Below are 24,834 nucleotides of genomic sequence, written 5' to 3'. Positions count from 1 at the left end.
TTACATTATTTCTAAGCACTTATCTACTTATTTTGTGCATATACATGTATTTGTACTTGGCCGTGTGCACCAGTGCATGCAGGTGCCTTCAGAGGACAAAAGAAGCATCAAACCCCCTGTAGTTGGAACAGTGCTCTCTCTTAACTGCTGAACCATTTCTCTAGCACCCTTTAAATTATTTTAAAATTACTTATTATTACTGGTGTATGATGTGTGTATGGGCACAGGCATGAGTGTGTCTCAGTGAACACGTGAGGGTCAGAGCACAACTCACAGGGGTTGGTTCTCTCCTCTCATCAAGTGGGTCCTAAGTGCTGAATCTCGTCATTAGACTTGCAGCTTTACCGCTACCCACCGAGCCGTCTAGCTGGCCCTAACCGTTTAAGTGAGCTTTGACTATGTCAAGAACTGAGAAAAGCTGAAGGTGTTTCAGTTGGCTGCAGCTTCTTTGTATAGCTTGGTATATATGTTCCTTTCCCTACTGCTCTTTCCAATATCTGGGATATACTTCTACTTGAAGTCTCTGATACATTGGACTTTGTAAGTTGAATATGGTGGTACAGACCTATAATCCCAGCACCTAAGGGAGCGACATCGAAGATGGCCTCAAGTTTGAGGCCAGCCCCTGGCTGCATAGTGTATATCAGACCAGCCATAGCTCCAATCCAGACCCTGTCTCAAAGCAAGTCAATTAAATAATAAATAAGACTTTGTGAAATCCTGAATCCATCTGCCCGTCTTTGGTTTTCCAGCCTCTTCCACCTTTAGCAGGCTAGTTCTTACAGACTGATCAGGTTTTCCAAAACACTGAACTCACCAGGACATTGCCAGAAACCATATGGAACATGCCTAAGGCAACCCTTGAACCCACATGCCAGTCTGAATCAGAGGACAGTACCAACAAAGCTCACAGAACCAAAACAAGCTGTTTCTCCTCAAATGCCATCCACTGTTACAGATTAGCATTAGCAAGGGAAGGAGGCTTGTGTGCCCAGCCTTTGCCAGGGTGGGGAGCATTCAGAGCTGAGAGGCGTCAAACTAAGAGTCACTATTATAAATTTTAAGAGGACACAACTTAGAATCAATCATAAAACACTTTTAAAAAACTCACTGAAAGCTGATCCAGAAATGAGTGTTAAAGGGAGTGGCAGATAAAGGCTTAGCCAGAGACGGTAACTGCACCTCATACAGTCAAGAAGTCACACGAGTTTAAAGAAGGAGCCAGAAGAGTGAAAAGACGTTGAGTTCTTCAGAGGAAAAATATCTGAAATGAAAAAAAAAAAAAAAAAAAAAAAGGTACAGGGGCTGAAGAGAAAGGTCAGAGATTAAGAGCACTGGCTGCTCTTGCAGATGTCTGGGGTTCAATTCCCTGAATTCATAGAGGTGCTCACAGGCACCTGTAACCCCTGTTCCTGGAGATTTGACGGCCTCTCCTGACCTCCACAGAGACCAGGTACACATGTGGTAAACAAACATGAATGCAGGCAAAATATTCGTAGGATAAAATATAGATGTAAAATGTTAAGCAGTATGCCAGGTGGGTTAACAACAGATAAACACGGAAAAACAAGGGATGGGTGATCTGAAGACCCAGCCTTATAAATTGTCCAAATGAGCACAGAAAGGAAGAGCCGGTCACGTCAAGCAGCTTATGTGTGAGTAACTGACAACTCCACACAAAGGGAACATCTGAAAAAACAACAGAAAACCTTCACGTGTACACTCACAGACCCGAGGTCAACTGCACCAGAATCTGTTCTATTCTAGTCCTGACGCTTAGAAACCTCTGCAAAGAGCCAAATGGGAAAACCACGAGTGCACACCAAACCCAGGAGCACAGTGAGACAGAGGGAAGATAAGCTAAGAGCCTGTGTGCCAGAGCAGCCCTCAGGGAAGAAATAAAGGCTGCGGAGGCAGGGGTGTGGACAGAGCTGCTGGGCTGCAGGTCCAGCTTCTCAGCGGAGCTACATCTGCCATCACCATGTTTTAGCTGAGACTCCCTCAAGAGGCCCATTGCGCCCATACCAGAACCAGTATACATATGATGAATAAATCATCTCTTCTACTGTCTTCACTGAAGAATCAAACCTATGGCCAACATTATACTAAACGGGACAAATGGAAGTGTCTTTTCTAAAACTTAACAAAACAGGGTATTTATTCTCTTCACTCTTATTCAGTATAGCGGCTGGATTGTCTACTTTCTTCTGTCATATTTTTCATTCTGACCATTGTTTCCCCTCCCTCTTCTCTTCCCAGAACCCCCTCCCACCCATATCCACTCCTCCTCAGTTTCCCTTCAGAAAAGAGCAGGCCTCCCAGGGATATCAACCAAACATGGGAAACAAGTTCTTATAAGACTGGGCACAAACCCTCATCAAGGCTGGACGAGGTAACCCACAAGGTAACTCAGGAGGAGGAAGAGGATCCCAAGCACAGGGAAGAGTCAGAGTCAGCCCCGCTGTTAGGAGACCCACAAGAACAGCATACTACACAACCATAACATATATGTAGAGGACCTAGCATAGACCCATGCAGGGTCTGTGATTGTCACTCTAGTCTCTCTGAGCCCCTGTGAGCCCTGCTTAGTTGATTCTGTGGACTGTGTTCTTGTGGTGCCCTCGATCTCTGACTTCTACAATCCTTCCTCCCTGTCTTCCCTGTGATTCCTCAAGCTCCACCTAACGTTTGGCTATGGGTCACATCTGCTCCTATCAGTTGCTGGGTGACACCTCTCTGATGATTCTGCTAGTCTACGCAATAGCAGAGTATCATTGGGAATCATTTCATTGACCTTTTTGCTTGCTTGTTGTGTTTGGCTGTGTCCTAGGTCTCTGGGCTATCCAGCCTCTGGTTCCTAGCCATCCAAGCAGTTTGTCAGGGATGGGCTCCCTCTTGTGGCAGGGGTCTCAAGTTCCAGCTGTCATTGGTTGGCTATTCCCACAAGTTCTGCAGGCAGGACAAGTTGTAGGCCGAAGGTTTGTGTTTGTGTTCTTGTCCCCACTAGAAGCCTTGCCTGGTTGCAGAAGGTGGTCGGTTCAGAACTATTAGCGAGAACAACAAGGCAAGAGGAATACAAACAGGAAGACAAAAGAAAACACAAAACCCACAACCACAACTTGCATAAGACGATAGGCTCTTAAAGAACTCTCAGTACTCCAGAAGAAAACACTTAGATCTGGAAAACCGTTTCAGTAAAGTAGTGGGATGCAGTCCCAGTGTAGAGCAAGCACAGTCACCTTTCAGATGCCTGTTGAACTTTGGCCTTCTGCTCTGTACTATAAGGCTGAGTGTGGGCCCCAAGAACTGGTTGCCCCAGAGACTGCATCTATGTGATCTTGCCCCAAAGTTATTTCTGATTGGTAAATAAAGATGCCAACAGCCAAAGTTGGGCAGAAGACACATGGTGGGTTTTAGGGTTCCCAGGCCTTGGGAGGGGGGTGTCAGAGGGAACCACGAGGGAGAAAGGAGTGGGAAAAGTGGCCATGTGTTGGGTGAGTCATGAAAATGTGGCCCTGAATTGAAATTAAGAGCAGCCCAGATGAAACATAACTCAGGTTATCAGTAGGAGTGTGGATTCTAACAGCATAGAGGGTAGATATCTGCCCAGATCGTGTGCTGATTAGTCTTATCGTAAATAATAAAAGTTGTGTGCCTTTTATCTGAGAACTAAATGGTCAAAAGCAGGGTGGAAACCCTGGATTGGGATGAGGAGTTGCCCCCAGTAATTATTAAAGTCAAATAAAATAACCATAGTCTGAGTCTCATTTATTTATAAGCTAATTGGGGATATGCTTAAATTGGTTGCACTATATATGTCAGTAACAAACATGCTGAGAAAGAAATCAGAAAAATAGTGGGGTGATGGTGGTGCATGCCTTTAATCCTAGCACTCAGAGACAAAAGCCTCTGTGAGTTCAAGGCCTGCCTGGTCTACAGAGTGAATTCCAGGACACGCAGGGCTACACAGAGAAATCTTGTCTCAAAAACAGAGAGAGAGGGGGGGGGGAAGGAAGAAGGAAAGAAAGAAAAAGGAAAGGAAAGGAAGAAAAAAGAAGTCAGGAAAGTAAATTCCATTAACTATAGCCTCAAAAATAAAATGCCCAGGAACAAACTGAGACTAAATAAACCACAAAGGTAGAATACCTCTACAATGAAAAAATTCAAACACTCAAGAAATCAAAGACCTTCCATATTACTGGATCACAGAACCAATATTTCAAGAATGGCTGTATTCCTGAAAGCAATCTTTAGAGTCAATGTAGTCCTCTTTGAAATTCTAATGATAGTCTTCACAGAAATAGGAAAACCAGTCTTAGATCCATACAAAGATCCTGAGCAGTCAGTAAATCTTGAACAGAAAGAATAAAGCACCGCACTGACAGCCTCTTCAACAAATGGCGCTGGGCAACTTGGAGTTTACATGTTTCCTATCTCTCACCGTGTACAAAAGCCAGTTCAAGCCAGGCTTGGAGCACACATCTCTAAATCCCAGCACTCAGGAGGTAAAGGCAGGTGGATTTCAGAGTTCAAAGCCAATTAAGGCTACATAGTGAGATTGGCTCAGAAAACAATAACAAATCAGATGAAAATGAATCCAAGGTTGAAACATGGACATTGTTAGAGAAAAACAGAAAGAAGAAAGAAAGAAAGAAAGAAAGAAAGAAAGAAAGAAAGAAAGAAAGAAAGAAAGAAAGAAAGAACAAAGGAAGGAAGGAAGGAAGAAAGATGAAAGGAAGGAAGGAAGGAAGGAAGGAAGAAAAAAATGAAAGGAAGGAAGAAAGAGTACTTCAAAATGGAGAGATGGATTAATTTCTAGATACATATGACCTACTAAAATTAAATCAGAATGGATTAAATCATTAAAAATGGCCATAACAACCAGTGAAACAGAAGTAGTAATCTTCCAACGGAGAAAGGCCCAGGACCAGATGGATACAGCACAGAATTCTACGAGACCTTCAATCAACTAATGCCAACACTCCTCCAGTTATCCTATACAGCAGAAAAGGAACACTTCCAAATTCTTCCTATGAAGACAAAATTATTACCTTGATATCAAGCCTGATGACCTGGATTTGATCCTCAGAACCCAGATAGTGAGCCATTTTCTTTCAAACCACCACAATGACATCAAGTGATGGAGGCATCAGAGGGTCTAGTTGTCTCCTGTGACACCCACTACCACCTTTGATGCTAGGGCTGGCATTGCCCTCAGTAGCCACTTTGTCAAACTTATTCCCTGGTATGACAATAAATTCTGATAGAGCAGTAATAAACCCTCATGGTCCACATGGACTCCAAGGAGTGAGGATCTCTGAAACGACCATCCCAGCAAGAACATAACACTGAGGCCCTCGACTGCTGGAGAGTCCCTGCTCCAACTCAAACCCCAACATGCTGAGTGGCTTCCATCCCAGACCTGAAGGAGGGGAAGGACTTAAGAGGGCCCTGCTCTCTATAATCAATACAGTTCAGAGTGTGTAGTAACGTGCCTGAGGTGGCATTTAACTGGTGCTTGCTTACAAGCAAACACGTAAAGCAGGTTACATTAACAAGGAAAACTGCCAGTAATAGAGAAATATTACAAGATACTAGGTGGGACATTTCCTCAATAAAAGAAACATAAAACAAGACTGAAAGACCAATTTTCGCTATTCAAATAGTCCGAAAGTGAAATGTTTCATAATACATTCTGTGTCAAAGCAAAATATGAGCAAAATGGCATACCAATTATTGTCAAGAGAATAGAAATTGATTCGGCCTCTTGAAAGGGTAAAATTTAGTAACAGCGAAAATGCTGTTGGAGCTGGAGAGATAGTTCAGTGATTAAGAATGCCTGGTGCTCTATCATGAGGACCAATGTTCCCATCCCAGCCCCCATGCTGAGCAGACCACAAAGGCCTGTGATTCCAACTCCAAAGGATATGATGCTATGCTGGTGTGGTGGTTTGAATATGCTTGGCCCAGGGAATGGCGCTAGTAGGAGGTATGGTCTTGTTGGAAGAAGTGTGTTGCTGTAGGGGTGGGCTTTGAGACCTTTCTCCTAGCCTCCTGGAAGTCAGTCTTCTCCTAGCTGCCTTTTGAACAAGAAGTGGAACTCTCAGCTCCTCCAGCACCATGCCTGTCTGAATACTGCCATGCTCCCCTCAATAATGATAATGGACGGAACCTCCTAATATATAAGCAAGCACCAGTTAAATGTCCTTTATAAGAATTGCCATGGTCATGGTGCCTCTTCACATCAATGAAACCCTAAGACAACTGGCTACAGTCACCTGGAAAGAGGTAACATCAATTGAGAAAATACTTCTGTCAGGTTGCCCTGTAGAAATGTTTGTAGTTCACTGTCTTGATTAATAATTGGTGTGCAAGGGGAAAGTGTATGTGGGCAGGCAGTACCACACCTATGTAAATGGTCCTGTGTTGTATAAGAAAGCAAACTGAGCAAGCTATGGAAAGCAAGCCAGTAATCAGCACCCCTTGGAGCCTCTGCTTCAGTTCCTGCCTCCAGATTCCTGCCCTGACTTCCCTTCATGATGAATGGTAGCTGTCTTTAGTCATGGTGTTTATCACAGTAATGTAGGGGGTGGTTCTGATGCTTTGATCGGGGAATCTGCATGTGAACTCTGAAGGTCTTGTTCTCCAGTTGGTTCTTGATCGAGCAATAAAGATGTTAGTGGCCAATGGCTAGATGGAAGAGGCGGGACCACCAGGTTCCTGCAGGCAGGCTATGGGACACATGAGGAGGAAAGAGAATTCGCCATGCTTTGGAGGCAGGGAGAGCATGTGAGATCTTGAGTGGAGTGGCCATGTTCCCTACTTGGGTGGAGTAGCAGGCGAGAGATTAGAAACACAACTAATCTGAGGGCAGATTTAAAGTTGTTAGGCTAGGAGTGATGGTAAGGGCACATTAGCTGCCAGAGGCTTAGAGCATATAGAGGTGTCCAGCTATTGAGCTTAAAAAAAAAAAAAAAAACATTAAAAATAAGTAAGTGTGTGTGTGTGTGTGTGTGTGTGTGTGTGTGTTTCAGCCATAGATCTAAGGGAACCAGACTGGTGGCTGGTAGCATGGTCCACCCAGAGCTTAGAAACCTCATGCCACAGATCAAGGAAAAGTACATCAGGACAGCCTCTTCTGGACACCACATGCACTCCGTCTCTTTCAGATAATTGACCTTAAACAACCCTTATATTTACGTAGCCATTGTATTACATGTTATTACTTTTTTTGTACCCTTACTCATGGCATTAAGATTACTTTCAGCTCTGAGGTTTTGTTTTTGAACAAGGAGTAAGGCCACAATCATATCCTCGGTACATACTGTCAGATCTAAAGAAAACTCCATTCCCTCCAAATTCTGGTGGTTTGACAAAAAGCCAACGTTCTTCAGGAACTTGCAAAGCCAAAAGGAGCTATTTCCCTTATCACTGAAGAAGGGCCAAGGGGCTGTCTGTGGTGCCTGTTAGCATACCTCCAGACTCCCACGGTGCCACAAATGCCAGTTACACGTTTCAAAGTCCAGCCTTCTAGCTCTTCTTCCCACCTTGATCCCTGACCCTAGACTCCCCTAGGTCACAGGCTTCCCTCCCACAGCTGTTCATTCGCCTTATAACCCTGCTATTTTGGCCACACTCTCTTCATCTCTCACCTGCCTTCTTCTCTGTCCTTCCTTCCCTCTTGGCCACATTCAGTCTACTGCTTTCTCTCTCTGCCCTGGGTCCTCCAGATGCCCCTGGCTGTCCTCTACCTCATCTCGACAATAAAAACCTCACCTTAACCACAGCATGGAGCAGTCATCATATCAGTTTCTATATATTTTAATGCACATATATCTCAGAATATTTCAAGATAACTTTCTGGGTCAAAGGGTGAAGCTTTTTTTTAAACCTTTGCCCTTTTCTAGTGTGTGTGATATATGTGCAAATGGGGGATGGGTGTACATGCATACTCCTATGTATTTGGAGGCCAGAGAACAGTGGGTATCTTACTTAATCTATTAGAGATAGGATCTCTCACTGGATCTGGAGCTAGGCCGAAGGCCACATGCCCCCAGTAATCCTCCTGTCCTTCTCTGCTGTTCTGGGTTATAAGCACACATGGTTACACCTGGCTTTTTACATGTATGCTGATGATTCAAACTCAAGTTCTCATGTTGTGCAGCAAGCACTTTAACCCACTTACCCATCACCCCAGTGCAAAGATGAAGAGTGTTTTCAGTTTTAATTCTTTCCTTTACAGGTTCTCCTGCTGAATGTCAAGTGGTATTTGTAGGTTTGATTTCAATTTTCCTAATGATTAATAAAGTTGACCATGTACATTTAGCCATCTGTATTTTGTATTTGGACAAATTCATTAAAGTCTTAGATCTATTTTTCTAGTTGGGTTGCCTTTTGTTGAGTTATACAGATTCTTTTGGGGGGATAGGTATGAACATGTTCCTGTGGGTGTGTGCACATGTGTGCAAATACATGTGTGTGCTGGAGGAGGCCAGGTAGAAACTGTTTTGTAAAGAAGGACTCATATATGAAGAGCAAGATGGATGGGTGTTTCCAGAATAGAAGGAACAAACCTAGAAAACTTTTGATGTTACAAAGATCTGAGTAAGTTATTTAAAGTACATGGAAGATGAAAGGTAAAGATAATGATGGTTTAAGATCAATAACTACAAAAACTGGCTAAAATGTCTGTCAAATAAAAATTTATTTAGAAATATCTGGCTATTAAATATCATACCGTAGTTAAAGTACCAGACTGGTTGTTCAGTAACGGTGCCTGGAGGCTGTTCTAATCCTGTCAGAAGGAATAAAAGGGAGAATATTTCCCCTTGCCCTCCAAGGTCAGTGAGGTCCCAGGGAACTGTAGGCCATCTCTAGAACTGTGGAAAGTCACCTCAGTGAACTTTAACCAGCATCCAGTGTACAAAGAAAGTCACAGTAAAGATTTCCTCTACACACCCTTTTGAGACAAGGTTTCTGTGTAGCCCTGGTTGTCCTGAAACCCACTCCATAGGCCAGGTTGGCCTTGAACTCAGAGATCCACCTGCTGAGTTAAAAGGTGTGTGCCACTACCATCCGATGGATGCCACCCCTATCGATCAGCTCTAAGCTAGACTGGGGACTTGGTTGCAGAATATTTGATCACATTCTGAATTGTAGGCTTAGGTTTTTCAAAACTTACTTTAATAAGGGTTTTCAAATGCTTTGACCCCCCTTTCTAGCCCACAGTTCAAAGGACAAGTGGATGTGTGTTCGGACCGAGGTAAAATATTAAGGCCTAAATGGAATGTTAAGGCCTATGTAACTGTTACCTGGATAGCCTGCCATTATAATAAATTTGCTCATATGTTTGTGCTGTTACTAGGAAACTTTCTGATGCCAAGACTGATTATATATTCTGTGCCTGTGGAAACCAATCACCATAGAAGTCAGTAGAACTATTTTATATAGTTATCCAAAATAAACTTGGACCTGAACCAACTACCCAACAGCACTTCCTGCACCTGTGCATGAGCTTTTATGGTATTTGCTTTTATAAGCTGCTCCTGGAATGGACCCCAACATAAGAGAGACACCCGTACCAATATAAGAATCTATTTGGAGTAAGACTTACATTTTGAATAGGGCTCTAGTAAAGTTTAAGTTCCCAAGACCTCCCTGGGAATTGACATCCTACTTGGCAGAAGGAGATGTGAACATGGGTAACTGACATCCTGGTTGGCAAGTTAAGACATGAATGTTAGACAAGTCCCATCCTGGGAGACAAGGTAGGACTTGAATATTATCAGACAAGGCCTGCCACAATTGAATATCCCAATGGGAGCAGGATAAATGTACAACAAAGATGTTATTAAGAAAATCCCCTAAATCCCGACTGTGAAATAAACTGGCACAGATATTCATGTACTTTGGGTTTAAAAATCTTGTAGGATCTTAACTTGGGGTCATAGTTCAGATTCTGAATTCAGTCCTGGGGTGTATTCTCAACAAACTCCGTCTGACTGAGATTGGTTTCCATGTGGTTTGTTAGGTGATTCCTGGACTCCAACAACATGGGCCTGTTTAGAATTAGTTCTTTGGGGTGATTCCAATCTCTGTTGTCGGGACACCAACAGTCTAATTCAGTAGTGTCAGGATAGCAAACACAAGTCAGTAGCTGTGGCACAATCCAGCAGAAACTGCCAGGCCTCTGCTGAATGGCAGGAGTTGGTGAGAGCCACCAGGTCCAGCCAGAAGGCCTTGAGAAGTTCTCTGCTGTCCCACTCTCAACGAAGTGAAGATTCGGGACCAACCAAGTATTGCAAGGGTAGCTCTGTAAGTATTGCATCATGTGACACAACCAGAAAACTCCAGTGAAGCCCAAGATTGTGTTATTTACTGAAAACAAAACAAAACTGTTTCTAGTTGTGTGGCTCAGCCCTTAGTACACAACCTTTAATCTCTCTGGCTGAAATACAGACATGCCCTTAGTACACACCTTTCATCCTAAACAATGAAGGTAAAGTTAGTCTATAGAAGAAAGCAAGATGTCTGGAAATGGTGTCTAATTGAGTGGCAGACAAAGTGATGAATCAGAGAAAGATTTGACAGAATAGGATGTACTCAAATCTTAAGAGGAGAGAGAGGGCAGTGAAGCTACTGAGGGCATCTCAGGAAAAGCTGAGAGAAGCCAGACTAAATCAGTCAGTGTGGAGAGGAGTTTGACCCAGCCAGCCAGATCTCGGGAAGAACAAGGAAGAGTGAACTTATTCAGCAGTAAGTCTGAGAGACTGCAACCATTCTAGGCCTAGAGAAGATGATACAGAGGGCAGAAGCCCCAGGCCAGCAGACCAAGGCAGTAAGCCTGCATGAGCACATTTACACCAAGAGAACAAAAGGTACTTTCACAGACTTTTCTTTCATCAGTTAACCTCTGTTTCAGCAGCTGTCAGAGAAACTTAAGAGAAACTTCAGATCAGCACAGTATCCTTCGGAACCAACTTGATTTCTTGGCTGCCGCAGTATTCCACAATTGGAAGAATTATCTCTGGCTCCTGCTATGGATGGGATTTGTGCCCTCCTCTAAGAACAAATGGTGCTGCTCCCACACCAACGGATCCAGATGGTTGACAGGCCAAACCTACTCTATCTTGAAACCAGACTCCTTCTTAAAACAAAACAAAACGAAACAAAACAAACAAAAAAAGCCTAAAAACTTTATCTACAGCTAAACCTAAGCTACATCCAAGGACCCCATGGCTTGTACTTGACCCATACCCCTGAGTTGCTCCCTAACTACTTCCTAACAACAGTCAATCAAAGATTAGTCTAATTGTTTCAGGTAGACTTTCAGAGCATCTATGATTGTTCAGGCTGGCTTCAGGACACCCACCTGACAACAGTTATTCTATTAGATGTTTGCCAGGCTGGACATGCCCCCATTAACTCTCATTTCCTATAAAAGCCTGTCCCAATGAAGGTGAGAGACCAAATCTTTTGGGTTCACACTCCATCTTAGAGAACCTGACCTAAGGTTGAACTCAAGTTAACCAACAGGCCGGTCAGTACCTAGCACTAGTTCCTAGGCTACCCCACCCCCAACAAAACCTGCATCTAGTACCAGTTTCCAGGTTATTCTCCAACAAATTTGTACCCCCAGGTTACAAGCCTGCCCCTAACACGTCATTCCCAACCACCACCAATCAGTTGGGAAACAGAAGTTAAGTTTATGGTTTAGCTCCCAGTCCCAGCCAGTTATGTTAAAGGCCATAATGCCCTCCCACCCCCAACCAGATGTGGCCCAAGCAGATACCCCTTCTTGTCTCTATAAATGCTTGCCTAAAATTAGGCTCAGGGCTCCACCTTCCTGCTGTGTCAGGGTTGGCGGGAGCCCAAGCTCAAGCTTGAGTAAAGAGACCCTATGCAATAGCACCGAAACCGGCTCCTTGGTGGTCTTTTGAGGTTCACGAATGTTTCCTGGTACAACAAAGGTTTGGGACTTCTTCACCAAACCACTGTCCTGTTGCATTATAATAAAGAGACCCTAATGTGATTACACCAGAGGCGACTCCTAGTTGGTCTCTTGGGGCTCACAAGCAGGCTCCAGATGGTGCCCAAAGACCTAGGCACCAGACAAAAATTCAGTAACAAGGCTACTCCTGTGCATGGCCCTTTGGTTCCCTCACACTCTGGCCCCTCCCCTCCATCTTTCCTTCCTTCCCACTTATCCTCAGCCTTACATTTTTACCTTGCCTTTTAAATGTTTTACTCACCGGACCTACTTTCCTCATATCTGAACCAGGATGTTCTGATGTAAGCGCTCTCTGTACAGCAGCTCCATTCGTTCCTGATACATCTGCCAGAAGACCTTTTGGACACTGTGGAGTTCTAGCTGCAAGGACCCTTCATCCCTTTCACCCCAGAGAAGACGCCATTCTTCACACATATGCTACAACAGAGTACTCAGCCATGAAAACAAATGAGATATTCACTCATGCAAGCCAAACAAAAGAGGACACATATTTTATGATCCTGTTTATAAACACACAAACTTAAATTAGCAAGGGACTGGGGTTGAGGGGGGGAACTAGGGCTGACTGCTAATGAGAACAAGACAAGCAGTTTCTATTTGAGACTCGGCAGCAATGACATTTCCACAGTCTGTGGATAAGGATCTACTGAAACACACTTTGAAAGGATTTCACAATTGTTGGCATTCCTTTGAGACCCTGCCCAACAGGAGCCAGGGAGGACTGGCTTGCTATAAAAGGGACTATTTGCCACCCCTCTCACTCTCTCTACCCCTTCCCTCGTTCTTTAACCCTCTTCTCTCCCTGATTCCTCCCCCCCTCCCCTTTTATCCATGTGTTCCTGGCTGGCCTCCTTTCCTCTCTACTTCTCCTCCCCCATCTCTCCTCTCTTTCTCTGCCTCCTCTACTCTCTTCTCAAGCCCCCAGATAAACTATTCTATACTATACTAGTCGTACGCTGATACCTCAGTGGGAAGCATGGACCAGCCTCACCATACAGCACCCTATAAAGCTTAATCTTGGCTTTTTAAAAAAACACAATACTTTAATTTATATCTAGGAATACAAAACGTGTGGTCTTCTCTCCAAGTCTACTCCTTCAAACGTTCCTAGTGTTATTTCAGTGACTGATCAAATGCTCAGCTGGATCCCAACTCTATCATCACAGGCTGTCCTCACCCTCTTTACTCTTTCTTCCTGACTCCTGGATTAAGGTGTTGCCTCTCACTCTTTTAACATTGAAATAAGAACTTCAGCGACTACCCAGGACCTCCGGGTGAAGTTGAAACCCTTACTTAACATGACTTCACTGGAGCCTCACGCACTAGCTAGATACTTAGCCTGAGTCTGGCGCTTCTTCCACACACTCATCCCACGAGAGGATGCCACTACACGTATGTATGTATGTATGTATGTGTATGTATGTATGTATGTATGTGTATGTATGTATGTATGTATGTGTGTGTGTGTGTATGTATACATTTACACACCAGAAGGGGGCATCAGATTCCTATGGGACTATAGTTAGACGTGGTTGTGAGCCACCATGCAGCTGCTGGGAACTGAACTCAGTAGACGAGCAGCCACTGCTCTTAACCGCTGAGCCATTCCCCGTTACCGCACTTCTTTAAACGCGACCATCACTATCCTCATCCCGAGGCTCCTCAGCACTTAACAGAGTTCATACAGCGAGCGCTACCACCGCGCAGCCCGCAGGACTAAAGTCCTGGCTCGCGCGGCCTCACACCGTCCTAAAACGCCGTGGCCGTTGTGGAAAAACCGGAAGGCGACCCTCAGCCCGCTTCCCACACTCGGGCCGCGCACATAGTTCTGCGCACGCGCGGCTTCTGCGCCTGCGCACTCGTCATCCTCGGCTAGCAGGCTTCAGGGCGCAAGCGCAGCCCCGCGGCTCTCCGTTAAGAAGGTGCGGCCGCAGCGCGGGAGGTAGGAGGAGCCCCCGGCGTCGGCCTAGAGTGCCCTGGTCGGGGTGGGAGTGGTGGGGGTTGTCACTTCCCGCGGTGTCTCCTTCCTGCGAGGCCGGACGGACGGCGTCTATATTGTCAGACTGCGCCGGACGCCTCTCGATCTCGACCCGCCCGCGGTGGAGTGGCGGGAGCTGCGCTCCGTAGACAGGGGCAGCGTCTGCCCGGAGGGAGGTAGGGGTGGCCCAGCGATCAGAACCTTCTGTCTGGCTTTAGGGCCGTCAGGACGTTCCCCCAGGCAGGCCCCAGTCCTCTTCCGTGGGGCATTCGTAAGGGTAGGCGGGAGGGTTCACCCCTCCTGAATTCATTCATTCCCTTGACGCCTGCTAGGAGCTGGTGGGAAATAGGACGCTGAGGAGGCAGGAGTTCTCTACTCTCTGGAGGCTGGCAGCCTGGTGGAAACTGTTATGTCGTTTAGCAGAAATTGGTGGAACACCTACTAGTTACCAGAGAGGACAGTCTAAGACTCGATTGTCGGGAGAGATGTGGGGACTCAACGCTAATGTATCGTAGAGATTTACACATTTAGCACAATAAAGTTCAGTTTCCTTTTGCATGATGTTCCAGGCCTTTGGGAGCTCACTGCAGGCTTCTTGCTACCATTTCTCTTCACTCTCATCCCACTGTATCAAAAACACTTTGCAGTTCGTGAATTCAACAGATAGTTGCCTGGCATTTATTATAAGTCGGGTAGCAAATAGCCCAAAGAAAATACAAAGTAAACAAATGTATATCTAACTGATAACTTCACTAACAGATAATTCAGTGAATAGGAACATAGGATCTGACAACTGGAACCACACTACCTAGAATCTCAGCCCTGCTTCTTCAGAACGGTTCCTTACACTGCTTGTGACTGACACCTCACTGTAATGAAAAGGTGACTGTAGACTGTGTTATATAGGATTGCTGTAGGAATTAAATGAGCTAAAGATTTGAAAAGCAATTAGCATAGAGTTGGGCACATAAGCATTCAATAAATGTTATGCACTGCAAATGATTATAAGCTGTGACAGGTGTCACTGTGACAACCATGTGTGACAACACAGAATGAGGAGGGGGACAGAGCCCGTGTAAAGGAGTAGGGGAAAGTTTTATAAGATTATTGTATTACTGTATTTGGAATTAATAGATTTCTGCCATTGGGTAATACAGGGAGAAGTGTGTGTGTGTGTGTGTGTGTGTGTGTGTGTGTGTGTGTGTGTGAACAAAGGCCAGATGAGAATGTTGGGCGTCCTGCTCTCTCACTGTTGGCCTTGTGCCCTTGAGACAGGGTCCCTCACTGAAACCTGGAGCTTGCACGGTTTCAGTAGGCTGGCTAACCATAAGTTTCAGCAACCCTCCACCAGCACTGGGGTTACAATAGAGCACCCCCACACCAGGATTTTTTTCCTAATAGGTGCTGGATATCTAAACTCAGGTCCCTATCCTTTTCAGTAAGTGCACTGCCCACAGAGCTATTTCCCCAGACCCACATTATTCGGTTTTGATCTTGAACCCAAATAAACTGTTTGTCCTAGTAAACACTCTTGCCTTTTTCTGCAGGCACTTTAGAGAGCTCTTATAGACTCAAAATAGAAAAAGGTGGCCTTTTTTCTCTTCTGAATCTTCTGAACAAGGATATACTCTTTATCTTTTTAAAAGACTTATTTATTTAATGTATGTGAGTACACTGAGCTGTCTTCAGACACCAGAAGAGGGCGTCAGATCCCATTACAGATGGTTGTGAGTCATCATGTGGTTGCTGGGAATTGAACTCAGGACCTTTGGAAGAGCAGTCGGTGCTCTTAACTACTGAGCCATCTCTCCAGCCCCCTTTATCTCTTTATTTCAATCATTTAGTAGCATTTGCTGACAATCCCATAAGCTGATAAAGTGATAGCTGGGTCCCGAGGCTGCTCCAGTGAGATAAGCTCCCTGTATAAATATCCATATATTTATGTGTCTTCATATTTTTCTCCAATCTTAATAAAAAACCCACTCCCAAGATAGACACTCTTTTTCAGCCTGAAGAACATATATTGGCTTCAGTGACATGTGTGATGCATATGTGGTGTGTGATAATGTCTTGCGTGTCATGTACTCTGCACTGGGACATACTGTAGTCCACTTGTACCCAGACTGTATTTAGAGACTTTCCCCATAACTACTTCCTCTTTGTACATTCTGAAAGAAATGACATAAAGTAGCAGGAGCCGTCTTAGTTATACTTAGATGCTTTTGGTTTTCCACAGATACAAAATTAGATGAACCTATGCCCTTTCTCACTGTGGAGATCTTGGGGAATCACCTGATCACAGAGTTCACGTGTGTTCTATCTCAGAGGCAGCTGCTGGACAACAAAATGTGCTCTCACTTATGAACATCAACAGAGGGAAGTTTTCAAGCAAGTTGTTTAACTACGGGTCCGAGTTGAAGAAAGATGTAAAAACCATTATGGAGAGGACAGTACCTTGTCTGCAGTTGTGCAAAGTCTCCAAGTAACTCAGAAGACAAGCTGTAGTGAGGCCAGAGGTGTGGTGAAGCCTGCGTGGGCTCAGACACAGGCTCCTCATCTGCGGACATGTTTCCAGTGCGGTCCTCACTCCCCTAGAGACCGACCTGAAACCTTAATACAGGGCAAGTGATGGATGAGTCAGACGATGATTTCAAAGAACTCTGTGCCAGCTTTTTCCAAAGGGTGAAAAAAAATGCGACCAAAGAATCGTCAGGAGAGAGTACGAGGCGGAAGGCCTCTGGGCACACTCAGAAAAGAGGCAAACGGAAAGAAGCCAGCCAAGCTGTCGCCAGGAGCAAAGCCCTTCAAGGCCCTTCAGAGAAGAAACCTCGATTAGGCGGCCAGACCCCTAGAACTAAAAAGCAAGGGGCACCCAAATCTCAAGAAGGGGACCCAGCTCTCCCTGTGAATGGAAAGGAAGGTGTTCTTGCTTCTCCCCCAGATCAGCCTGTGCTGTGTGAAGGAGCACAGAGCATTCAGACAGGTAACCAGGCAGGACCCACAGCCAGATTTGGTTCCAGAGAGGAACCAAGCTGATGTATGCTGTTGTAAACCAGGGCTCAGAAAACCTGCTAAAAAAGGCCAGGTAGCCAGGTGTGGTGGTGCACACATCTAGTCCTAGCCCTTGGGAGGCAGAAGCAGGCGAATCTCTGAGGGTCTGAGGCCAACTTGGTATCTACATACTGAGTTTGGGATAGCCATGGCTGTGTAGAGAGGGATCATAAAAAGAGACCAGAGAGCAAATATTTTGTTGTTACAGTTCATATAGTTTATGTTGCAACAAGTGACTCTCCTTATCTATGGGATCCAAGCTCTGTAAACATTTGAGAAAAGATAATCTATACTTGATATGTCTAGACTTTTTCCTTGTTCTCATTTCCTAACAACACAGTGTAGCAACTGTCTATATAGCCTTTACTTTATATTGGATATCATATGAATGCATTACATGATTTAAATGAATTTAATGCATTCATGAATTAAAGCACACTAGGTGTACACCGGCTAACTGTAGAGAGGTAGTATACTGTGTAGGAGGGACTAGAAAAATGATCTGCAGGTTTTGAAATTTTTCAGGGACTCCTAGAACTGGTCTCCCCTATATATAGAGGTCAACTGTTCCTAATGGCAGTGGCAGTGAGATGACATGGAAGTGAATGGGGCAGCCGCGTGCCGATGGAACAACTTACAGAATATGCCTAGCCCTAGAACCTAGTTCCCAGTCTTGTGTGTGTTTGACGGGCACGTTTAGAGCTTTGAGCTTAAGGCTTTCTGTGACTGTTTATGCAGGTAACAGTTGTCACGTCAGCATAAAAATAACGGAGCCTTCAGTATATGTGTGAATGAATTTTAAGGTGGGCACATTGGAAAGGACCAGCCAGTTTGGTTACGCTGAGGAGGCTTCCAGAGTGCGCACTACATGTTCCTGACACCCTTTGCATCCTCAGCCATGTGCTTGACATAACCCTTCAGATGGAACTGAAAACCAGACTTACATGCAAGATGTGCTCTACAGGCTCCTGGTTTCTGTTTCTGTTTTCCTCACCTCTTCCTTATGGGAAAGAACATTTCTAGTGTGGGTGCCGAGTCTGATCAGTGCTATTAAAGCCTGAGCTCCTGGGGCTGCTGAAGGATTCCACAGCACCGCCTAGGCACGCTGGGCATTCAGCTCCCTTTTGCAGCTAGAGAAAGCTCTGGTTTGCATATGTACCTGCAGAACTGGCTTGCAGCTTCATAGGTTCCTGGATCTCCACTGAAGGCTGTTGATGGATCTCAGGTTAAAGCATTGGTCTCGAAAGAGATAAATGTTTGTCATTAGTATTTCTTTAATAATTGCTTTATTGAGATTATTAATCATTACATAATTTTAAAGCATACAGTTTAGTGGTTTTAGTATATTCAGAGTTGTACAACCACCACCACTACTACATAACTTGAGACCATTTTTATCACCCCCCCCCCAATGAACCACAGGCTCTTCAGCAGTCACTGATCCCAGTGTCCTCCTGCCATTTATGTAAGTCTCCATTGTCACTGTGGGTGAATGAACAGGCCCTATTCACACAAGTCAGCTCAAACCTGAACTGACTGGCAAATGACCTTTTGGAAATTCGACTCTAACCTGTAGAACAAAAGCTGTGAATATTTTCTCTCTTGCCAGAGAGTGCTCCCAATGGTGACTCCCAGCCCCTTCCATCCTGTTTCACAACTGGTGTGCCGAGTCCCTCCAAACCCAGAGCCTCAGAGCTGGTTCTCCAGCGGATGAAGCAGTTCAAGAGAGCAGACCCTGAGCGCTTGAGACATGCTTCGGAAGAGTCCTCCCTGAAGACCGTACTGGGAGAAAATGTCCTAAGGATCCCGCAGGAGGAGATAGTGGTAGAGAACGGTACGGTGAGCATCCTCTGCCTTCTGAGAGAAGTTACATGGGGTAGGAAAGGCAGTGGAAGAAACTGCTTCATTTCTGTGTGCAGCTTTTCTGTCCAGTCTATACCTCACCACCTCACTGGGGCTAGCCACAGAATGGAGTGTCCCTGTAGAAACTATTTATGAATTATTTTTAATTATATGTACATTATGTGTCTGTGTGGGTATGTACATGGGAGGACGGGTGCCTGTGGTGGATGGGAGACTGTGCTGGAGCCTCTTGAGCTGGGGTTGTAGGCAGTTGTCAACTGTCTGACGTGGATTCTAGGAACCAAACTCTGCAACAGTACCTCACACTAGTAACCACCGAGGTATCCCATTACAGATGGCTGTGAGCCACCATCTGGTTGCTGGGAATTGAACTCAGGACCTCTGGAAGAGCACTCAGTGCTCTTAACCTCTGAGCCATCTCTCCAGCCCTACTCCTGATTTCTTTCTGGACCCTTTTCGCTTCCTTTCTCCCTTCTCATTCCCCTCTACACTGCTTATTATGAAGTTATTCTTTTATAGAGAGTTTGGTTTTTGTTTGTGTTGTTTGTTTTTTAAACTACAGAAAGGAAATTGCTTAGTGAGCAAACTGTTTTTGTGCAAGCATGAGGACTTGAGTTCAAATCCCCAGCATCTACAGCTGGGCATGGTGGTACACACGGTAATCCTAACCCTGGAGAGACATACCACATACCCTGCATATCGGATATTTACATTATGATGCATAACAGTAGCAAAATTATAGTTATGAGATAACAACAAAATAATTTTATTGTTGGGGGTCACCACTGTATGAGGGACTGTATTAAAGAGTCGCAGCATTAGGAAAGCTGACCTGCTCTGGGCTAAACATTTTGGCAACTATTGTTAAAAGGGACTGTGAACTGTGGTTGCCTAGAAGGTACAGTGTCACGTGACCCTATAAGTAACATGGGTCTCTATGAATATGTACAGAGGAAAAAGAAGGGTTTGGAGGAAAGGCTTCCCAGATAAAGGCTTGCCACATAAGCATGAGGATGGGAGTTGGATCCTCAGTACCTATATAAAAGCTGAGCAGGTATGAAGAGCCCAGTAATACCAGGGCTTAGGAGACAGATACAGGAGATCCCTAGGGCAAACTGGCTAGCGACACTAGCAGAATTGGTAAGTTCCAGTCTTTGTGAGGGTTTTACTGCTGGGAACAGACACCATGACCAAGGCAAGACTTATAAAGGACAACATTTAATTGGGGCTGGCTTACGGTTCAGAGGGTCAGTCCATTATCATCAAGATGGGAACATGGCGGCATCCAGGCAGGCATGGTACAGACAGAGCTGAGAGTTCTACATCATCATTTGAAGGCTGCTAGCAGAATACTTGCTTCCAGGCAGCTAGGATGAGGGTATTAAAGTCCACACCCACAGTGACACACCTACTCCAACAAGGCTATACCTCCTAATAGTGCCACTCCCTGGGCCAACTATATACAAACTGTCAAACACCCAGTATCAACCTGTGACCCCTCCCTCCATCCACCCACTCGAGCACACACACCACACAAGTCCTGGGTTTGAGCTCCAATACCACAAAAGAAATAAGGTACCAAAATGAAGTTGTACTGTTTTTTTTGAGCTCATGACAAGAATTGTAGACTGAAGTAATATTTGAGAATTTGGGGAGTCAGAAAGTCCCTAGGGCACATTCTCTGTGAGTACAGTCTGTTCAGAGAGCCAGAACCACTCCATCCTTTGGGCTGATGCTAAATAGACTCTTGATTGCCAAAAGCACTTCACACTCAGTGGGAGGCTAAACTCCTAGATATGCATAGTCCCAGGCTGGGCTCCACAAATCAAAGGCTACTTCTTCAGAAGCTTTCCAGTTAATGAGTGTGTACACTGACCTGTGGCAAGAGCTGTCCCCAGAGTCCCCCCTGCAGAGTGGTGCTAGGTTTTAGTTTGTCTGTGCTCTTCCTAGTGTCCATGATGCAAGAGCTATAGACAAGACAGAGAGGTACAAGATCGGGGAGGCTGTCTGTCCTCATGGGTCTTGGATGCTTGTGCACTCTACAGAGTATAAACCCAAGCTTCATGCCACAGACAGTGATGCTGCAATGGCCCTGGCCTTACAGCAGGAGTTTAGAAGGGAGGAAGCGTCCTCACGTCATGACAGCCTGGAGGAGAAGGGGCTGTTCTTCTGTCAAATGTGTCAGAAAAACCTCTCAGCAATGAACGTGACCCGGAGGGAGCAACATGTGAACAGGTAGGGGCAGCAAGGCTTGTCCCCTTGTCTGTCAGTGACCAGGACATAACCAGCGCTGTGTCACCAAACAGCCCACTGAGATGGAACCCTCACCTGGAGCCTGTCCACTTACAGGGCACCAGGCCTCGGCCTTTGTGGACCTGTCATCACATCAGTTTGGGCTTACTTTTATCCCCTTCTCACTGCGGACCACTACTTCCCAACTCTGGCTGTGCACTCACATGTGTGGAATCACACAGTATTTGTCCTGTGTCTGTCCTTTATGGAACTGTTTCCAGAGCTCATCTGTATGCTGTGTGTCAATGTATCATCTCCCCTCCCCACTCTTTAATGGCCAAAATAAGAGCCCATTGAGTGGCTAGAACACGTGCTTACTCCCCCCCACCCCCGTAGCCAGGCGCTTGGGTTCCACCATGTGGGTTTGTAGTAGGGCTGCTATGAACATACAATTTGTGTTGGACATGCTGTGAACTTGCTTTCATTTCTCTGTGGCTTATACTTAGTGGGGTTGCTGGATTGCAAGGGAACTGTTGATCTGTCCTAGATTTCTTTAGCCACCTTTGCTAACACAAACCTAAATTTAGTGTCTGAGGCTGTCTGCCAGGAGACATGCAGGTGGTATGAGGGGCCAGCTTTTAGGGACATGTTTACATGTCGATGTGGATCAGGCATTTGCTACAGTGCTTGTTGCCTGAGGGTGGTTCTGTGTTTACCGACTTACTACAGATGCCTAGATGAGGCAGAGAAGGCACTGAGACCTGCTCCACCTCAGATCCCTGATTGCCCAATATGTGGTAAACCGTTCCTCACCGCTAAGAGCCGGATCAGTCACTTGAAGCAGTGTGCGGTGAGGATGGAAGTGGGCTCCCAGCTGCTGCTCCAGGCTGTGAGGCTGCAGACAGCTCAGCCAGAGGCGAGCAGCATCCCCCAGGTACCCAGGTAAGACAATAAAGGGGACCACACAGTAATGTTTCCACTCTTGTTAGACATTCCTTAGACAGTTCTTACGGTGTTGGCTAGAATGAGCTCTCTCTGGGATTCTGGCATGAGACATTCGAGGAAATTGGCCGCAGTCGAGAACGGATTTAAGAGCATGAGGAGTTTGCCTGCAGTGGGGCCATCCATGGAGAGCATTGCTTCTGCTTCCTTGAAGTCCTTTCTGCGATGTTGCCAATCCCATAACCCTGTAGTGGCCTCTCTAGCACATCCAGGAATTTAGTATTTGCTTTATTTCTGTCTTAGTTGTGCATTGCATTTCTGCTTTAGGGCAGCTTCATTGTCATGCCGTTAATGTCAGACTGTTGAAAGAATTGACTAGGCAGAACTGTAGGACTGCATATTATTCCTTGAGAATCCTATATATTGTTTTTTTTCTTCATATTTGCCCCACTCTCCCCCCAAGAATGTATTTTTTAATTGCACAAATGAATGCCTGTGTATTAAAATAGGAGGCTCCCCTAACAGCTGGGAAGTGGTTCTCAGCATGCAGACTCCAGGTAGACAAGCAGCAGAGGTCAGCTCTGTTCACTGTTACGGGGAATAAAGGTAGTATGGCAGCAGGCTTGTGTGGGACGCTGTTTATCCTAATCACTACCTGCACATGGTTATCAGCGGCTGAGCTGAGCCGCAGTTGTGGTCAGAGGTCAGAGCACCTTCTTCAAGCTAGGGAGTCTGTGTGTATTTAGGACATTCATACTAGCCATGTAGGGCAGGAGGTCATTGAGTAGACATTCAATCTATTGCTTGTCTCACAGATTAAACATGTATCCTTTAAAAATACCTCCATATAGTAAAACGTGGACGTGGGTTCTTTTAGAGGGCTGGTAAGTTGAAAGTTAAATAGAAAGTCCCTTCCTCAAGAGACTTTGAAATTTTCTAAGTGGGTTTTAAACATTCCTCTGCTAAGACCACTCTTGGGATTTGGGCTGTGCAATGTTTAGGATTTTCTGACAGCACACACACTGATCTGATCTGAGTGCCTTCTTGCCCGCCCGACTCCTTGCTTTCTCATGGCTCCAGCCCTGCCATGCATAGGGTGCAACACCAGCATTGCTCTTTACACATGGCTCCCGGCTACTGTCTGCACTGTGCTAAATTTCTAGGTTTGAATGGAATGAGCTCACAAGGAATCAGATCAGCACAGGGAAAGGCCAGGCAGCTGTGGGATTAATGCAGTGGTTCTGTCCCTCTTGTCTCCTGTAAGACAGAAGAGGCCCCAAATCAGAGGCACTCACTGACCTCTCTCTATGGCTACCCTTTAGTTTCAGCAACCATGTTGGAGATTCGAAACGGAAAGGAGCCACCAACAAGAGGGAGCCACAGAGGAAGTGGAAAGTCAGTAAGCCTGAGGCTCCGTCTGAAGATCTGCTGGTGGCCATGGCTCTGTCTCGTTCTGAGATGGAGCACTGTCCAGCTGTGCCCCCACTCAAACTGGAAAATGCTTTTTCTGAGAGGATACGGCTGGGAGCAGGTACGTGTGGCTCGAGCAGGGGCCTGGGAGGGCTTGACGACCAGTTGCTGGATGGGAGTTACCATGGCCACTCCTGGAATCAGCAGTCAGCCGTTTCTGACTGAGTCACTTCTGTTTATCTCTAGAGAAGAAAAGTCGCAGGAAGAAACCTCCGGTGTGTCCCCCACAGTTGGTAACCCAAGACTCTGAGACCACAAGTAGACAGATCGAGGATCGTGTTGCCCAGCTCCTGTCAGAGGAAATGGAACTGTCTTGCACCCCACCACTTCCTGCCAGCAAGATTTTAAAGAAAGAGTTGGAACATGCAGGCTGGCAAGTGCAGCTGCCTGAGGGGAAGCGGAATTTTCTGTGGGAACTCAGCGCCCTCACAGGAGCCTGGGCTAAGGAGTCCTTCTACACCGTGGGCCTGTTTCCTCCAGTTGTGTCCCAGTGCCCTACCAAGGTGAACCTGCTCCCCCAAACACATAAGTGGATGGGCTTTGGGTAGTCTAGAAATGCAACCAGATACCAGGGCTGGCTGAGGAGGAGTCCAGTAAGTGGGTATGGGGGAAGCAACAGAGACATTCGCTGTACCTTATTCTCTCTGTCTCTCGTTTTCTTGTTTTCTCAGTCCTTCCAAGAAAATGACTTTGGTCCCCAGATTCAGCACAGTCCTTATTTAAAATGCAAAGTCCAGGCCCAGCCAACTCCTAAAATCTATCTGAGGTAGAGCCTTGGAACCTATGTCCAGCATACATACTTCATACAGCTCTGCTAGATGTGGTCCAAACTTGATATTCACCAGCCTTGGTCATTTAAATGACATTAAGTGGGTGACTGGTTCCTGGGGACCCTTCTGACAACTGGCTCTTCTGCACACTTGGAGGTATCTGGTAGACCTGAGCTATAAAACAAGCTGTCAACACTGAGTTTTCCCAGGCTGCTCCTGGCTGTGCCTGGCCGCATGTGTAGGAGGCTGTGGCAGAGTACGTGTTAGTGACAGTGACCACAGTCACTGCCTTTTCAACTTCTTCCAGGAACCCGAGCTACCACTGGAGTTGCCCAAGCAACAAGAGCCAAGTACGGAAAGGCCACCTGCTTCCCAGAGCAGCCTTCCTGTAAGCCACAGCCCCAAGAACCAGCTGCTGTCCTCCAGCCAGAGGGAGCGTCAAGCCCTTCAGGACCTTGTGGACTTGGCAGTGGAGGGGCTGAGCTCTAGCCCATGGCCCAGGAGTCAAGGCGTGCCCT

General features: G+C 45.8%; 1 protein-coding gene across 1 annotated transcript in view; it reads left to right on the top strand.

Moving 5' to 3' along the window:
* Positions 1 to 13,912: 13,912 nt before the first annotated feature.
* SLX4 (SLX4 structure-specific endonuclease subunit) overlaps positions 13,913 to 24,834 on the top strand; it is an 18,586-nt gene continuing 7,664 nt past the window's right edge. The window contains exons 1-8 of the mRNA XM_080942320.1: positions 13,913 to 13,952; positions 16,225 to 16,971; positions 18,649 to 18,873; positions 20,948 to 21,137; positions 21,864 to 22,076; positions 23,399 to 23,607; positions 23,733 to 24,049; positions 24,624 to 24,811. Of these exons, the coding sequence (XP_080798446.1) occupies positions 16,617 to 16,971; positions 18,649 to 18,873; positions 20,948 to 21,137; positions 21,864 to 22,076; positions 23,399 to 23,607; positions 23,733 to 24,049; positions 24,624 to 24,811 (1,697 nt within the window). The 5' untranslated portion in view covers positions 13,913 to 13,952; positions 16,225 to 16,616. The remainder of the gene's footprint in view (positions 13,953 to 16,224; positions 16,972 to 18,648; positions 18,874 to 20,947; positions 21,138 to 21,863; positions 22,077 to 23,398; positions 23,608 to 23,732; positions 24,050 to 24,623; positions 24,812 to 24,834) is intronic.

The sequence above is a fragment of the Micromys minutus genome, assembly GCF_963924665.1.
Source record: "Micromys minutus genome assembly, chromosome: 31".
Classification (NCBI taxonomy): Eukaryota; Metazoa; Chordata; class Mammalia; order Rodentia; family Muridae; genus Micromys; species Micromys minutus.
Note: the sequence above shows the minus strand (reverse complement) of the source record. Positions and strands in the feature narration are given on the sequence as shown.